Source organism: Podarcis erhardii, assembly GCF_964252035.2.
Source record: "Podarcis erhardii genome assembly, chromosome: 2".
Taxonomy (NCBI): Eukaryota; Metazoa; Chordata; class Lepidosauria; order Squamata; family Lacertidae; genus Podarcis; species Podarcis erhardii.
This window is the reverse complement of record NC_138498.1, coordinates 65,995,408-66,011,505: the sequence shown is the minus strand read 5'-3', so window position 1 is coordinate 66,011,505 and position 16,098 is coordinate 65,995,408. Positions and strand designations below refer to the sequence as shown.

At 42.7% G+C, this 16,098-nt stretch overlaps 1 protein-coding gene across 3 annotated transcripts; it reads right to left on the bottom strand.

The window, feature by feature from the left end:
• Positions 1-2,734: 2,734 nt before the first annotated feature.
• On the bottom strand, positions 2,735-16,059 carry MFAP3 (microfibril associated protein 3). 3 transcript variants are annotated; one of them, XR_014153897.1, is made up of 4 exons: positions 15,920-16,059; positions 9,449-9,866; positions 6,054-7,961; positions 2,735-3,917 (listed from the first exon to the last, which is right to left on the bottom strand). XR_014153897.1 is itself a non-coding variant. In XM_081851568.1 (3 exons), the coding sequence occupies exons 2-3, from the start codon at positions 9,729-9,731 to the stop codon at positions 7,189-7,191; spliced, it is 1,056 nt and encodes a 351-aa protein (XP_081707694.1). In that variant the 5' UTR covers positions 9,732-9,866; positions 15,920-16,059; the 3' UTR covers positions 5,726-7,188. The 3 variants fall into 3 exon arrangements, 2 of the variants coding, with proteins under 2 accessions (XP_081707694.1, XP_081707695.1); XM_081851568.1 differs by lacking the exon at positions 2,735-3,917 and having other exon boundaries at positions 5,726-7,961; XM_081851569.1 differs by lacking the exons at positions 2,735-3,917; positions 15,920-16,059 and adding an exon at positions 15,381-15,712 and having other exon boundaries at positions 5,726-7,961.
• Between the last annotated feature and the right edge of the window lie 39 nt (positions 16,060-16,098).

The following is a 16,098-nucleotide window of genomic DNA, read 5'->3' as shown; positions in this document are numbered from 1 at the left end:
GATGTCCATGGGAACAGGTCTGGTGCCAGCATCTGGCATCTTCAAGGGCCCCAGTTCTACTGCAGGGCTCAATGCACTGATATCTTTACCAACCCCAGCAAGAGAGCCATGGACCATAGTGCCTAGGAGTGATGTTAGGTTTCAGCTAAGGGACTGTGGAATTCGTTGCCTGCTAAACCGGCAGCCAGATTTTTAAAAAGGGCCAAAACACTTTACTAAGTCTTCTGCCCAAACCTGGATCTCTTTATGGGATTTATAATTTGGAAGTCTGGAATAGTAATTCAAGGGTTCTGTGCCCCTCTACTAACCCCTTATTGATTAATCAATTATAATTTCCTCCTTTTCCTCCAAAGCGTTCTGGCTGGTGTAAATGATCTGTTTTCTCCCTTCCCTCCAAATTAGTCCCACAATAACCCTATAATGTAGTTTAGGTTGAAGGAGAGTGACTATCACCCAGTGAACATCACATTTAATTTTTTAAGCAGAGCAGCTCTGGTAAAAGAATAGTTTTACTCTGTTTTACAACTGGCTGGATCATGCCCTACTTAATTGTGAGGTTCTCAGCTTTCAGCGAAGTACATTTTTGCCTTCCTGTTTTTACAGAATGGTTTAAAAATATGTCCATAGTTCAGCTACAAATACACGGATTATAATCCATTACAAATTCAAAATTGGTCAGCAAACCTCAAGCTATGCACAGGACCCAAACCAGAACCTTTTGGACATGTGAGAGCTTTGAATATCAGCACACCCCACCAAGCAAACACTGTTCAAGTCATCTAGCTTTCGGTGTCTCCTTCGTGTTCAAAGCAACAGCTGCCTCTAGTGTTAAATGCCTATAGCTACAGTTTGGAAAAATTGACGTTTCTGGTCTTAGAGAAGCTAAACGGAAGATCAACAGGCATTTTGCTAGCACTTATGATACATAAATCACCCACATGGTTTGATGTAGCATCCAACAGGCAAATTACAAAAGAAGTTTTAAAACAGCAGGTACATATGGAGATTATAATGTACAAAGAAGATATTTTCTTAATATGTGAGTGCATTTGCTTCTTCATTGCTCTGAGGTAATATATGCCTACTACAGTTTTTCTTGCCATTTTGTTATCAGGTGTGACTCATGAATCCTTTCCCTGATTTAAATACTATTATTACTGTCATTTTCAAACATTTTCTTGTGCCCCTGCTGTGTAAAAGGCTCTACACAAAACAATTACATTCACTGCCCAGGTTTTTAATATACAGTAGTCAGACAAGGTCCGTTCTGTGGGCTCAGCTGGCATCTGGATCTCCCCTCTTACACTCCACTGATGACCAAATACTTTTAAAGGGAAAGGAGATAGTTGGTTTCAAGACTAGGTCTCGAAGTCATTATGTGAGCAATTTGACTTCTGCTACTGCAGTGGACGCGGGTGGCGCTGTGGGTAAAACCTCAGTGCCTAGGGCTTGCCGATCGCATGGTCGGCGGTTCGAATCCCTGCGGCGGGGTGAGCTCCCGTCTTTCGGTCCCAGCTCCTGCCCACCTAGCAGTTCGAAAGCACCCTTAAGTGCAAGTAGATAAATAGGTACCGCTTTATAGCGGGAAGGTAAACGGCGTTTCCGTGTGCTGCGCTGGTGCTGGCTCGCCAGAGCAGCTTCGTCACGCTGGCCATGTGACCTGAAGTGTCTCCGGACAGTGCTGGCCCCCGGCCTCTTAAGTGAGATGGGCGCACAACCCTAGAGTCGGACACGACTGGCCCGTATGGGAAGGGGTACCTTTACCTTTACCTTTACTGCAATGGAACTCAACTCATCTGCTCACACACAAATACAGTCAAACCTTGGTTCTCGAACGGCTCTGTTTTCGAACATTTTGGCTCCTGAATGCCTAAAACCCGGAAGTATAATCTAAAAGATCATACACTGCATTATGAACACTAACCAAATAAAACATATTCTCCCATTTTCTCTTTAAGGAGTTATTTCTTCCTTGGAGAAATAGGTTTCAGTTGGGTTGTGACAGTTATGGTCTAACCTGTGGCCTACTCACAGGGCAACATTTGAGATTCTGCCAGGCTAAATATCCTGTGCTTATCAAGTTGTAATTGTTCCATCACTTGCATAATAGATTTGCTGAAGGTTAATTACGCATTTCCCTTTTTAAAAATCCATTGTTCTGCACAGAATTGAATTTTATGAAAACTAAATAAAGAACTTATGTAAGCTCAGCAAAGGAAAGGGGCATTTTGTTGCTAGGGATATTAGTTGTAATACAGTTATTTCACAACAACAGTTCTCCAGACCTGGCATGAATTGTTTTAGATGGTCACAGGACCATCAACACGACAAGCCAAATATTTTATTATATGGCCTGACACTCAAATACTCTAGCAAATGTTCTTTGATTGTATGATAGGTTTGCTGCAAGGTTTATTGCAATTAGCGAAAGCCAGCTCTTCAAACCCTATATTGGACAGTTCATTTTTCTGTCATTTTCTGGCAGGAAGACATGCAAAAATCGGGGGGGGGGGAACAGCCCAAACTTTTAATAATGTCTTTTATTCTGGGGGGGAAACCCACCACCTTTTATATGAAAGTATGAAATCCTGTGCTGTTACAGAAAATTGACACTGCCCCCGCCAGAATGCAAATTACTACAATATTGTTTTAAATACTATTTCAGTTAAAAGTAGATCATTATGATTGCCACAAAATTCAGAGGCTAAGGAAACAAGACAAGACAACCTCATGATTGACAAGAGACATTAGTTTAAGTCAAGCATTGGTATAATTTATACTCAGTGAGGCAGTAGGCATTCTGCAAGTGACATTTCATCTGCAAGTGACTCTTGCCATTTGTTGGCCATCTGAGTAATCTTACATCAATTTTTAGTTAGCTGCATCAAACAAATGCAAACACAATCAATCTTCTCCATATAAATTAACAATATTACATCAACATTTTGTAAAGCTTATCCACGCCCAACAACAAATTCATCATGCATCCAGTTTTAACACTTTTCTTTTTACTTAGTCTTGAAAATATACTGTATGTTTCAGTTGCGCCTTTGTTGCACAGGCGGGGTTCTATGCCTGTGTCATAAATGCAAATTATTTACAGAAGAGTCTAGAGAAAATAAACCTCACAGTTTCTATCCTGGAACAGAACAAATATGGACTGTCTACCAGCAATGAGAGTGCGGGTTGGAGATCATGTTCTAGGTTTCAGAGGAACTGCTTTCCCCATTGCCCACCCCCTTACTCCTGGTAGACGATATAAGTTCAAAATATTTCAACGGTATACCTGAATGTACATTATATTTTCATACACAGAAATTGAAAAAACAGAAATAAGTATTATTGTCTTGCACAGATCTTATACCCAGGTTCCAGTGTCATATGATTATTTGGAATTTCCCAGCGACTTTTCTATGGAAACGTCAAACATCACTATATTGTATCTGCTGGGTTGGAAGCCCCGAATTTGCTAGTTGTGCCTCCATATTATACATAGAACATCATGTTCTGCAGATTCACAAGGACAATTACGATAATCTGACTTGTTTATTAGGCCTACAAATCCATTCAGCAATTACTGTGTTGACACTGTTGCCATGTAAGAATTGCAGTGCTAACTGGGCACAGTGGAATCCATAGCCTGTAGCATTTACTGCTGTAAACTGTAACTGTAGGAATAAATTGGTGGGATTCAAAACATTTAATTGCTTGTTTCCAGAGTTAGATGAGCCTACACTTCTGGAAAGTATTAAACACCATCTCCCCTCAGTGCAAAACAGTGAACTGTGTGCTTCAACATTCAAGGATGGGGCTGCTGATAAACGCTTACTGTGAAAAATCAGGATTGCGGTATTCAGCAAGAGGCAGGGGTCGCATTCTAATTCCTTCCTGCGGACTTTCTTCATCTAACAGACACACTGAAAATAAATTGACCTGTTCTTATGATCTAGGACAGAGCGGAATCCCAGAGGAATACATTTATCAGCCAAGCCTGCCAAAGTAATTTCACTCATTGCTGCCAGATTAGCTTACGTAAGTGAAGCTATTATGCATCAGTCCACAGTTTCTATCTTTAGGATAGAGTCAGGTAGCACAGGAAACATTGTGGAAAGCCCAGAGGAGTCAACAGATAAATACTGCAGCCTTATTTACATGTAGGACAGGCATGTCCAAGAGGCCAATCGCGAGCTACTGGTCAATCGTGGGGCGTCCCTGGTCGATTGCGTGTTCCCTGCCCTCCCCTCCAAAAAAAAAGCTCAACAACTTTGGTCAATCCAATGGGTAGATCACTGACAGTTTTTTTATAGTGGGAGTAGATCACAGTCTCTTGGGAGTTGCACATGCCTGATGTAGGACACAGCTGTGTTTCCTTGAAGGAGGATATATGTTTTTAGCCCTGCCCCCCCCGTGATGTCACACCTCCTTCCTCAAATAACCAAGCTGCCCACTACCGAACAGAAACTCTAACATGTGACCTCCTGCTTGTCTGCAATTGTTTGAGGAAGGAGGCATGATATGGGCGGGCAGGACAAAAAGCACAGCCCTGCTACATGTAAACACAATTACACCCTACATGCAAGTAATGAATGAACAGGGCCTGGGTGGAGTGTAGATGTGCTAGCTCCTGACCCAGAGATCCTACCTGTTATTTGCATTCCCAAGCAGGTGTCCAGCTTATGCTTCACAGCAAGCAGCAGTCAAGTGGAGAAGAATGGGCTACTTGAGCATGAAGCAAGGGCCAGAAGCAAGCAACTTAATTTGAAGAGCACCTTTGGAGGTTAGGGGAAACTCAGATATATCCCACTGCCAAGTTAATGTCTGCACCATCTCTATTTTGCTTTAGGAACTTTTGTCAGAAGAAATTCAAGCAAAATTCTAACAGGTAAATATCATTTACTCGTTTTATGAGTTACATAGCGAGCATTACTGCCAATGACTCTCATTTCCTAGGTTGCATTACTGTTGCTGTTTGCCACCCACTTCTAGTGCTATAGATGTAACACTAAATCCGCCTGAAAATTGTGTTTATTCCCCTTCAGCGACTTCTAGTTCAAATGAGCTTCTATGAATAAAACAGCAGAAGAAGAGCTGTAGGAAATTAATGGGAACCCCCATTGCCAATTGTTAAAACGATATGACATTATGTTTTAAATCGTGAAAAAAATGTAGACAAGCTTTGTATACGTTAAAACAAAACTGAATATAAGATGCAATTAAAGTGACACACTCTTAAAGTATATATATAAAAACAAGGACCAAATAGCAAAAGCTAGAATCTGCCTTGACTGGAGCTTAATGAGCAGCTAGCAGAGGCACATTCTTATCACAAAACTGGGTCTGCACAGCTATGGCCACATGAAAGACAAAAAAGAACATGGGCCAAGTAGGAAGCCAACCAGCTATATTATTCAGAGTACAGAAGGATGCCAAAAGTTAATTTTATCATCCTCCAATTATTCATTCTATTTTTCAGCTTTACATGGTATAACATGGCCCAATTCATGACATGGGGAAATGGCCACTGGAAACATTTATAGTGGCTATTAACAAATCAACCTGTCATGCAGCAATAATTTGCTGGTTAAATATCAGTCTACTTATGCCACACAATGTGGTGGTAGAAAGGACTGCACCACCTTAGATCATGTGAAACATTTGGAAGATTCCTGTATAGCAAACAAAAAACAAAATGGCCAATAAGAAGTGAGGCCACAACCTCTTTGTCTGATTTTTTTAAAATGTGTGTGTGAGAATTCAAATGTAGTATCCCCCATCTGAAGTGGTACAGTCCATTGTATCACCTGCTGCACATGCAGAGGTAGCTAAGCATCAGCACAAGAGAGAAGTCACTCAATGTGTTAACCATTTACCCTTTGTTGCATTCATCAGATTTTACTAAAGTGCCAAAGAATGTTATACAGCGTATGTTCATGCAAAAGCCAGCCACAACCTCCTCATCCACCTGCACACCTCCTCTACCCCAATCATTCTGCACCCATGGCTGCTTTTCATCAAACACAAATGTACATTAGTAGACAAACACGGCTACCTACCTGAATCATTAGGAGAGTGTTAGGCACGTCCATTGGGTGATGACTAGTTCCAAAGACTCTGGTCACACATTTGCCTCTTATAAATATTGTTCAGAAACAACTGCCTGAGAAACCAAAGAGGTTTTATTTCCCTTTTTAATGTGAGAGTTTATTGCAAACTCTTCAACAAGATCATAACTGTTTAAGTTGTCATTGCTTTCCTCGTAGCAATACTGATGGCACTAGAATACATTGGAATTTCAGCAGTGTCAGAGAAGAAAGAATACTTGAAGTGCTGACATCTGGAGCTTTACTAAAAAAAAACCCCAAACAGACAGGGCCTTTTTTGAACTGCTTGGCAAGCAGCACATTTAAAACAACCAAATTACCACTTCTTGGCTGCTATGAGAAATTCAGATGCCAAAATTTGCATTTGGTTTCCATTTTCTAGTTCAAGTATTGCATGTGATTGCAATGTAAGCAAACATGTACAACATGACAAACTGGCAGCTCTGGTAATTTCACAGCTTACTGACATAAGGCTGGACTCAAGCCAACTTAAGTGTCACTGATTGCAATAGATCTACTCTAAACATGAGTCAGTCCGGATCCAACTCTTCATTTTAAAAGTGTAATAATCCCATACTATTACTATAAGAAATGCTAAAATGTATGTTTCTTACAAACTCAAGATAAGCTTGATCAGATATTATAAATTCAGACAAGCAAGACAAGCACTGTTCTAGTGAACTATGCCATCACACACTATGAAATCATCACTGGACATATTCAGGAATTCAAACCTCCCTGTAAGAAAGGCAAAAACAGTTTATGTCAATGTATCCTTGCTCTTTTGTTGATGTTAACTGGAGATCCCAAAAACTGGGAGAAAAGTATCCCTTCTGTAAAATGCCCCCAGCAGCATTCCTACCAAGGAGAATGTTTAAAAAACATGATTTAAGCTGTTTTCCTAATTGGTTGGTGAACACTGAGATATGTTACAAAAGAAAAATCCAAATCCATACTTTTGCTAAATGTTCAGCACCTTATAGCCACTGGAGTTTTTAAAAAGAGATAAGGTTTTTGTGCATTTGTGACTCCAGCTGCTTTTTTTTTTTTGCTTCCCCTTTTTTCTTGAAGTTTCCAGATGAAGCTTTCATACATCTGCCTTTGCTGCTGTACTGGCTTCCGCACCTGCATCATCTTCAGAAGGTATGGAGGGAACACTGTCGTGGGAAACAGTGTCAATGCTTTGTGCTTCTGACTGAAGGTGGATGGATACCTCAACAGCTATTTCTTTACCATGGTCATTTACAGAACCATCATCCGAGTCTGCTGTTGGTGAATTACTGCGCTTAATTTCTGGGTTTAAGGGATAGAGTCCATCTTGGACACCAAGGGCTTGTTTGACTCCATCTCCAACTTCATCAGGGTCATCGACTCTCACTGCTTCAAATATCTCTTCCATAAAGGCCCTACAGTTAAGGATGAGCGGCGGAAGAGGGATACTTCTGGCTAACTCTTCAATGTATCGAGCAAATTCCATAGTCTTAAACTGGGTGACTTTGGCCAGTTCCAGCGTTTTGGCAGAGGTAATGATTGGAATGCGTTTGGCAATTTCAAAGGCCTTCTGTAGTTTCTCAGCCCCTTCAGTCCTGAAGAATTCATTGATGGCCTTCTCTGTCTTGCGGAGATGGCTGCTCATCATGCACAGACGTGTTATATTTAAGATCAGGGTGATAGTAAAGGCAACCAGGCAGACAATCATGTAGTAAATGCCCATGTCCCCAGATGTGGAGACCACCCTGAGGGTGACTGAGTAATGGAAAGAGCCATTTTGGGTAGTGACAACGCAATTGTATCGCCCCCGGTCACCAAAGGTTACACTTGTGATATTAAGGGTACTGTTAGAGATCAGCCATCTTCCATCTAAAACACAAATACAAAAAAGATTTCAACATTGAAGTTACAGATCATACTTGCATCTTTTCTGATATATATATATGCATGCCCCGTGAATTGTATTACGAAACCAGCAACAATGAATTGGGAGTATGGATAACAACATATGTCCGGTCATTTGCCAACCTACTAGTCAAGCAGGGTTGAATATCTTTACCTAGCCAAGAAAATATTCATCTCATGTACTTGATCTAGGTCACTGGTCTTCAACTGGTGTGTTGAGACCCACTTCTGGGTCACTGCCTGATCTAAGGTGGGTCACACAACAGCACTCCCAACATATAAATATATGGTAAAAAGGAAGAAATAGATCTACAAATGCATGTTTGGGTTAGAGCTGGGCCCTGGGTCTGATTTGGGCAGTTGTTTACATTATAATGTTGCTATCCATTTGCAAAGGCACTCATACCTACAGGGTGGCCCTTCCCACCAACCCCAATACTACTTGTGAAAATTATATTGTTAAACTGCAAATGTTTCTATTACCAAATGTAGCAAGATTCACTGGATTGGGACAGCAGGCAAATGTGTACTTAAAAGCATGGTGGGCTGTAAAAGCTGGACACTTGGACAAAATATGTGTACAGTGCTATCTCACTTTTTCATGCAATGTTTTCTGCTTTCCCAATACCCTATTCTGGCAACAACAGCAAAAAGGTAAAAAAGAAAAGAAAAGGTAAATGTATTGCTGGATTGGACAGAGCCCCATGATGGGGATGCAAACCACTCCCTTCCCCAGTCACCAGACTGATCATTTGATGACTGCATAACAGACAATAACCCCCTCTCCCCAGCTGATCTGCATGGCTCAGCTGAGGTGACTGACTGCCCATATGAGATGGTCACATCTTCTGCTGGCATGCAGCCCCTAGAGCAGCGGTTCTCAACCTGTGGGTTCCCAGATGTTGTTGGACTACAACTCCCATCATCCCTGAGCTCTGGCCTTGCTAGCTAGGGGTGATGGGAGTTGTAGTTCAAGATCATCTGGGGACCCACAGGTTGAGAAAGGCTGCCCTAGAGGGTTGAGTCACCAAAAATTATTGCTGCACTGTCGTCCCCCAATCTAAATGTAAATCTGGGTTTGATGAGGTGAGCATTCTCTCCTGATAAACCATGCAATCAGCACATGGATTAAAATATCAAGTAGCTATACTCCTAAAGCAACTAATTCGGAATGAAAACTACTAACTGCTAGAATATTATGTAACAGTACCTAGATTGCAAGTTGTGTAAATTATAGCCCGTTTAGCTTCAGCCAAAATCCAGTACTTTAAGTTAAAATAGACTTGTATTGTGTTTTAATGTAGGTATGTTTGGGCAGAGAGGTGACGAACCTAGGAAGAGTGGCTTTCCCTTCAACGTCTTCTTAAAAGTGTGACATACAAGAGAACTTCTGTGATCAATACAGCACACCTTGTACATTGTGTAAAGCAAGTCAAACAGTTGTCTCTTACCCTCTCCATCTTGCTTCAGTAGATGCCCTTTTGAGTTGAACCAAAGGATGCTGTTATGCTGACTGATGTTCAGCTTACATTCAATGAAAGCACCGTTACCTTCTTTCACTATGATATCTTGAGGTACTGCCGATTTTGTGAAGGCTTGTAGGGTGGGAAGAAATGATGCATCGAGAGGAAGAAACCTTGACCCAGTAGCAGCTGTCAGGTTGGAGGCCACATTTTCTAGTGCAGAAACACTAGAACTGAGAATCAAAGTCAACAGGCAGCAGCTGAGCTTCATGAAAGCTTGAAGTATAAAGCACGCTGCAAAAAGTTAAGCAGTCTGTATTGCACCAGTCACAATGGAAGATATTGATGGATTCATCAACTTTGAAAGGGCTTTGGGTTTTTCTTTACAAGTAAAGGAACAATCCAACTGAAATGTAAAAAACAAAACAAAACAAAAGATGCAAGTCAGGATTCTTAACAACGCAAAGCTTTTTGGCTTTCGAACTCAAATAAGTAACAATACAATTCCAGAATGAAATGGCATATAACAGGGAAGGCGAACCCACAGACCAGATTCAGCTTGCCAAGCCACTTACAGTGGCTTCCTTGTTCTCTGTCAAAATCTGCCTCTTCTTACCTTGGAAAAGTGCCTTTCCCCCCTTAAGCAGAAGAAAAAGGCTTCAGAAATAGAAAAGAACACTTACCAGTATTTTCCTTCCCGTATCAGTGCTGGGTAAGAAAGAGGGGAACTACTCCCAGCCCACTGATGGGATGAGAAGGAAACCACCCGATCCTCTGCTGACTGGCTGTTTGAATATGTCTGCATGTCTGCCTGCCTATCAAAATGTGTGGTAAGTGTGCACATGCAATTGAGTATGCACTGGTGACTTTAGCCATGCCAGCTGCTGGTATGCAGTCCCCAGAGAGCTGTCAACCATCAAAGCAGCCCAAAGGTTAGCCACCCCTAGTATAAAATGTTAGTTGTCTAGAGCTGAAAGGAGCTTAAGGTAAATAGGCACAAATAGCAACTTTCCAGAAAAGGAATGGGACCTAAAAACTAGCCATTCTTTCCTTTGGTAGGCTCAAATTATAAACAGAAACAAAATTAAAAGGTCCACTGCATACAACATTCAAGGTTTTGTTCACCCTTGGATTGAAACTGAAAAAGGCAAACCAACCAAAGGAGCAGCTGCCAAGAAGCACAGCTTCTTTGCCTGCAGAAGGTTGATCACCAAGTAGGGCTGGGAGAGGCCAGAAACCCTGGAAAGCCATTGCCAGTCAGTATAGACAATACTCTCTAAACTTGAACCCTTAATGCATTTCTATTCTTATCCTAGCTGCTTCCTTCCTAACCACCTCTTTCTGCAATGCTTCCCAGTAATTCAGAGTACAAAACAGGGCAGCTCACAGTGCTACTACATGGCAGCGTTCTCATCAATATCTTCAAAGTGCTCTAAAAACCCAGAGTGAACTAATTCCATCCTGAAATATATGCATCTAAACTACAGCAATATAAATTTAATGAGATTTGGTTCCATTATTCTGCTAGTGCAGAGCTCTCTGTTCTGCACACCAAACAGGTGGGTGGGCAGAAGCGGTATCAGTTCCAAGCAGGGGTGCTACTGAGATGACTTGGGAGCTGTTGGATCTCAAGTACAGATGTACCTTGGAAGTTGAATGGAATCCGTTCTGGGAGTCAGTTCGACTTCCAAGGCATGGCTTCCGATTGGCTGCAGGAGTGTCCTACAGCCAATCAGAAGGCGCGGAAGCTGTGCTAGACTTTTGGCTTCCGAAAATCATTCGGAAACTGGAACAATCACTACCGGTTTTCGACTGTTCAAGAGCCAAAATGTTCAAGTTTACAGGTGTTTGGATTCTGAGGCTCCACTGTAATACCAACTGCCATCAAATAACAGCATTGACTCAGATTGGGGTGATGGCTGCAGACTCACAGCTTTGTACCTACCTGCTTTATGCCACAGCTAGGACATGCAGTAGGACTGTGATGGCCCTGCCACTTTGTTATGCCTGACCAGGCACCACCTAGGGCTTGGATAGCATCCTGAGGCTGTTATTTGCAACTGGGAAAAATCCAGTTACATTGTCCTTCAAAGACCTGAGATAACTATCAGCAGTAATTGCATATGCTTTCTACTACACTGTACATTGTTTGCATAATGCACAGCAGCAGTTGTGATGGGTCATTGGATTTTGCCATTAAATCCTTCAGTGTTTGATTTATTAAACTGTTTATCCCATTTTCTTTTATGCAAACCCATTACTGTTAAGCAAAGATCTTCTGCTGCAGGGTTTTTTTTTTGTCTTTTGAGGAAAAGAGGTTACATTTTTATGACAAAGCCATCATATTTATATAAAACAGCTTCTGTGGCTGATAAACCACTAGGAAGAAAAGACCATATAATGCCCTAATTTTTTCAAGAAAAGCACAGCTATGCATATCATAAAGTAGCTGTTATGAATGAACATTAACACAGGTTCAGCATGCTCCATCTGAGCCACAGATGCACTATACCTGAAGACAGATTCAGTCCAGAGTATACGTACTGAGAAGCAGAATAGATGTCTTTCATTTTATCTGCACACGTAAAAACTAACATATGCTCAATTTTATGCAGTGTACAATCATCAGGACTCTCAGAGAACAGAAGGAAGCCTATGCTCCTGTTTCTGCAGCACTTTAAAAATATCTACAATATTGCTGCCTAAATAGATAGTGGAAAAGCAAAAAGTTCAGACTATGGCCCCAAGAGAACAAAAAACAAATGTTTCCTATGTTTACTGGATGGCGACATTTTATCGAATTGCAGTTATCCTTCCAAAGAGTCTCACTTTTATCAACTTCAGCAACTCCAGTACTCACAGAACTATTTCAAGAGCAAGAATTTCACTTAAACACGGAGATCACTGCAAAAGCAAAGGATCTTACAGATATTTGAGTTACCATGTTTCAACCCACCCTGCTTTAAGAGCCCTTAAGAATCACTCGCCACATTTGCTAGTTTACAACGTTTCTTTTTGCAAACGAAAATGTCAAAACTGATATATCACAGAGAGTCGGGTGATGCTTCATTTTACTGTAGTGATCCGGAGAGACAATATTTACAAAGGTGAAATTAGGGGAAAGAGCATACCCATACTTTTGGAATTTATATTTCTTTCTTTTTTTAAAGACGCTGGCACACCAAATTTCCAAGGTGTTTTAAAGCTGAGAGTAGATTCTTCAGGAGTAGCTCCTGAAACAGCCCGATGTTATGCAGAATTGTGCTTACATATGTACAGAATCAGGTTTGAACTCCGAGAAACATTTTAGGTATACATATGAAGGACTGAGAGGGACACAGGTGGTGCTATGGTCTAAACCACAGAGCCTAGGGCTTGCCGATCAGAAGGTTGGCGGTTGTTCTTCGGTCCCAGCTCCTGCCCACGTAGTTATTTAGGAGAGGGTAAGGCTCCTCTCTGAGGGATGCGGGTGGCACTGTGGGTTAAACCACAGAGCCTAGGACTTGCCGATCAGAAGGTTGGCGGTTTGAATCCCCACGATGGGGTGAGCTCCTGTTGCTCGGTCCCAGCTCCTGCCCACCTAGGAGTTCGAAAGCACATCAAAGTGCAAGTAGATAAATAGGTACCGCTCCAATGGGAAGGTAAACGGTGTTTCCGTGTGCTGCTCTGGTTCGCCAGAAGCAGCTTAGTCATGCTGGTCACATGACCTGGAAAGCTGGCTGTGGACAAAACGCCGGCACCCTCAGCCAGTAAAGTGAGATGAGCGCCACAACCGCAGAGTTATCCATGACTGGATTTAACAGTCAGGGGTACCTTTACCTTAATGAAGGACTGACAGTGTTCAACTTTAGACTTTGCAGCTTTCTGAGTGTTTCCAAGACTCCAAGTGACAGGGGCAAGCTGTTTATTTAACTTCTAAGACTAATTTAATGAATTTAAGTGATCACCACACTGATATTATTTATTAGATAAAATATATATTTTCTAGTTCTACATAATATGGAGGATGGTGCCTGCAATTAAAGCAAAAAAGGGAATCTTGCTGGACTACAATTCCCACCATTCCAAACTACTGGTTATTTGTTACCGATGGGAGTTGGAGTCCAACAACATTTGGAGTAGATTTTCCCACCCCTGCTTTAAAGGCCTAGACAAACAGCCCCAAATACTACTCCCCACCATTGTGCAGAAAACTATCCCAATAAACTCTCTACCTAAAATATGCTGTTGATCCTACATACCTGTAATTTTTTTCAACCATATCAGACATTTTTAAATGCAATGCTTATATCTAAGCACTTCAAATGTGTTTACACATGCCTGACACATATGCAGATTACACCACAGGAATATGATGCTGAGATGGAATAACACAAAGAAAAACACTGAAGGTTGATTCCAGTTTATCTGTTTGTTGAGCATTCATCCTGGTTTGCACACTTTGCAGGAGTGGAGGGTGTGTGTGTTATACAACACTGGTTTTTATTGGGCATTCTTTCTGGTTTGTTTCTGGGGAGATTACACAACATCGCATCAAGCAATGGTTACCCCAGACTTTCCATCTTCCTATCAATCAGCTCAAACTGTCTTGTCCTGGTGAGCAACCTGGCTGCTTAAGTTTCCAAACCATCTTCAGAGGCAGCCCTATGTATAACATGTGGCAGTAATCTAACCTAGAGGTTACCAGAGAATAGAAACAGAAGTTAAGCTACCCTTGTCTAGATGCAGTGCAGCTTGGCCACCAGCTGAAGCTGATGGAAGGTAATCCAGGTCAGAAGCCACCTGAGCCAGAAGTAAACTTTAGTTTATGGTTGCCATCAATTTGATTTTAATTAATTTTTATAATGTTTTTAGAAAGTTGCACTATTTTAGTGTTGTTAGCTGCCCTGAGCCCAGCTTCGGCTGGAGAGGGCAGGATATAAATAAAATAAAATTTATTATTATTATTATTATTACCCCTGAGCTATGTACCTGCTCCTTCAGAGGGAGTGTAATTCCACCAAGAGCAGGCAACCTCCTATGCATATGATCTAGGGAACCACCCTCTAACAATGTCTCACTCTTATCTGGATTGAGCTTCAGTTTGTTGGCTTTCTCCAATCCATTACCAAGGCAAGACAACAGTTCAGCACATCCTGCAAATGGTCATCATGGCAGCAATGAAGTCCTGAGCCATCTCAGAGCCAATTGCCTTGGCATGGATGTTGAAGTCCACCAGAACCAGCAGTCTGGGGGTCCTCAACACTGCCTTCAAAACCAGCTCCATCACCTCAGGCAAGCAGAGTGCTGGGTAGGGAGACAGGCAGCAAACCAGCAGAATTCCTAATCTGTCCCAATTGTCCAGTGCCAGAAACACACACTCTAGATCCCCACACAACTGGACAGAGAACCTGGAGACAGAGATGGAATCTCTATAGACTGCAACAACTCCCCACCCCTAAGTCTGCTCTGCCCTGATGCTGCCAGAGTACCCAGGTGGGCACAGCTGGGTAAGACCAACTCCACCTTGTTCGCCCACCCAGGTTTCAGTGTGACAGACCAGATAAGCCTCCTCATTTGTAACCAGATCATTTCACGGATTGCATCTAGCTTTCTTTTTAAAAAGGAAGCCCAATACAACTAGCAATACAAACTCTATTTATGGTAGGCACTTGGATTATCAAACAGTCACTTTTTCACTGGTCCAACCAGTAAAATTGTGTTCAGCGGAAAAACCAACACTGGAGCCTGAAAAACTAGTAATGCTTCCTCTCCACCATATATGCCAGGCTTTGCTCTTGGACCACAAGTTTCCACTAACTCCACCCCAAACTACCAGATCTGAACCTGCTCCCCCCCCCCCAACTTGTCTAACTCTGTCCTAATCCATTAGGGATCCATAAGGGTCTGCCTTAACCTCCCAGGTACTGTTCTGACTTACCCGCTTTCTACTGAGTCCATGTCACCTCCAAGCCTGTGCAGGCTTTATCTGCTAGCCCTGCTAAGGGAGTAAACACATGTGTGCTATTATTAACACGTATAAAGTGCCTGTGGGGTTTTTTTTCCTTCCTGAGCAGCAAGGTCTGCAACCTAATAGGAAGAGGGAAAGGGGGGGAAAGGAATAGGGATGGACGATGAAAACAAGCACTGTAGAACCGACATCCTCACTAGCTCATGACTCGGGGCCGCTCATGACTCTTTTGCCCTGCGAGAGGGGAGGCGCAAGTTCCCAGGAGCTGGTGGCGGCAGTGCACGCTTCCTTTCAACTCTGCATGCATGCATGCATATACATGTATACACACGATTTATAGGTATGCGCGAATACACCACCCTGTGAGCATTGCACAGCTCCCTGCAGCTCACCCCCGAGGCCAACGCCCGCGACGTCATAAATGCGCCCACTAAAACCCCGGCGCGTCGCTCCGGGTCCTACGACACGGCCTTGAACTCCGAGCGGGAGCGGCGCCCGTGACGAGTTACCTTGGCAACGCCCTGTCATCCCTCGCTCGGCCCGCTCAGTCCGCCTCCCGGTCCCCTCCTCTGACGGGCCCCCGCGCACAGCTCCAACCGGGACTCCGGACCTTCCGCCTTCCCTTCCTCTCAGCTGCCTCTTCTGCTCCTGCGCGAGGTCCGCCGAGGGAACGGGAGGAGCGACGCGA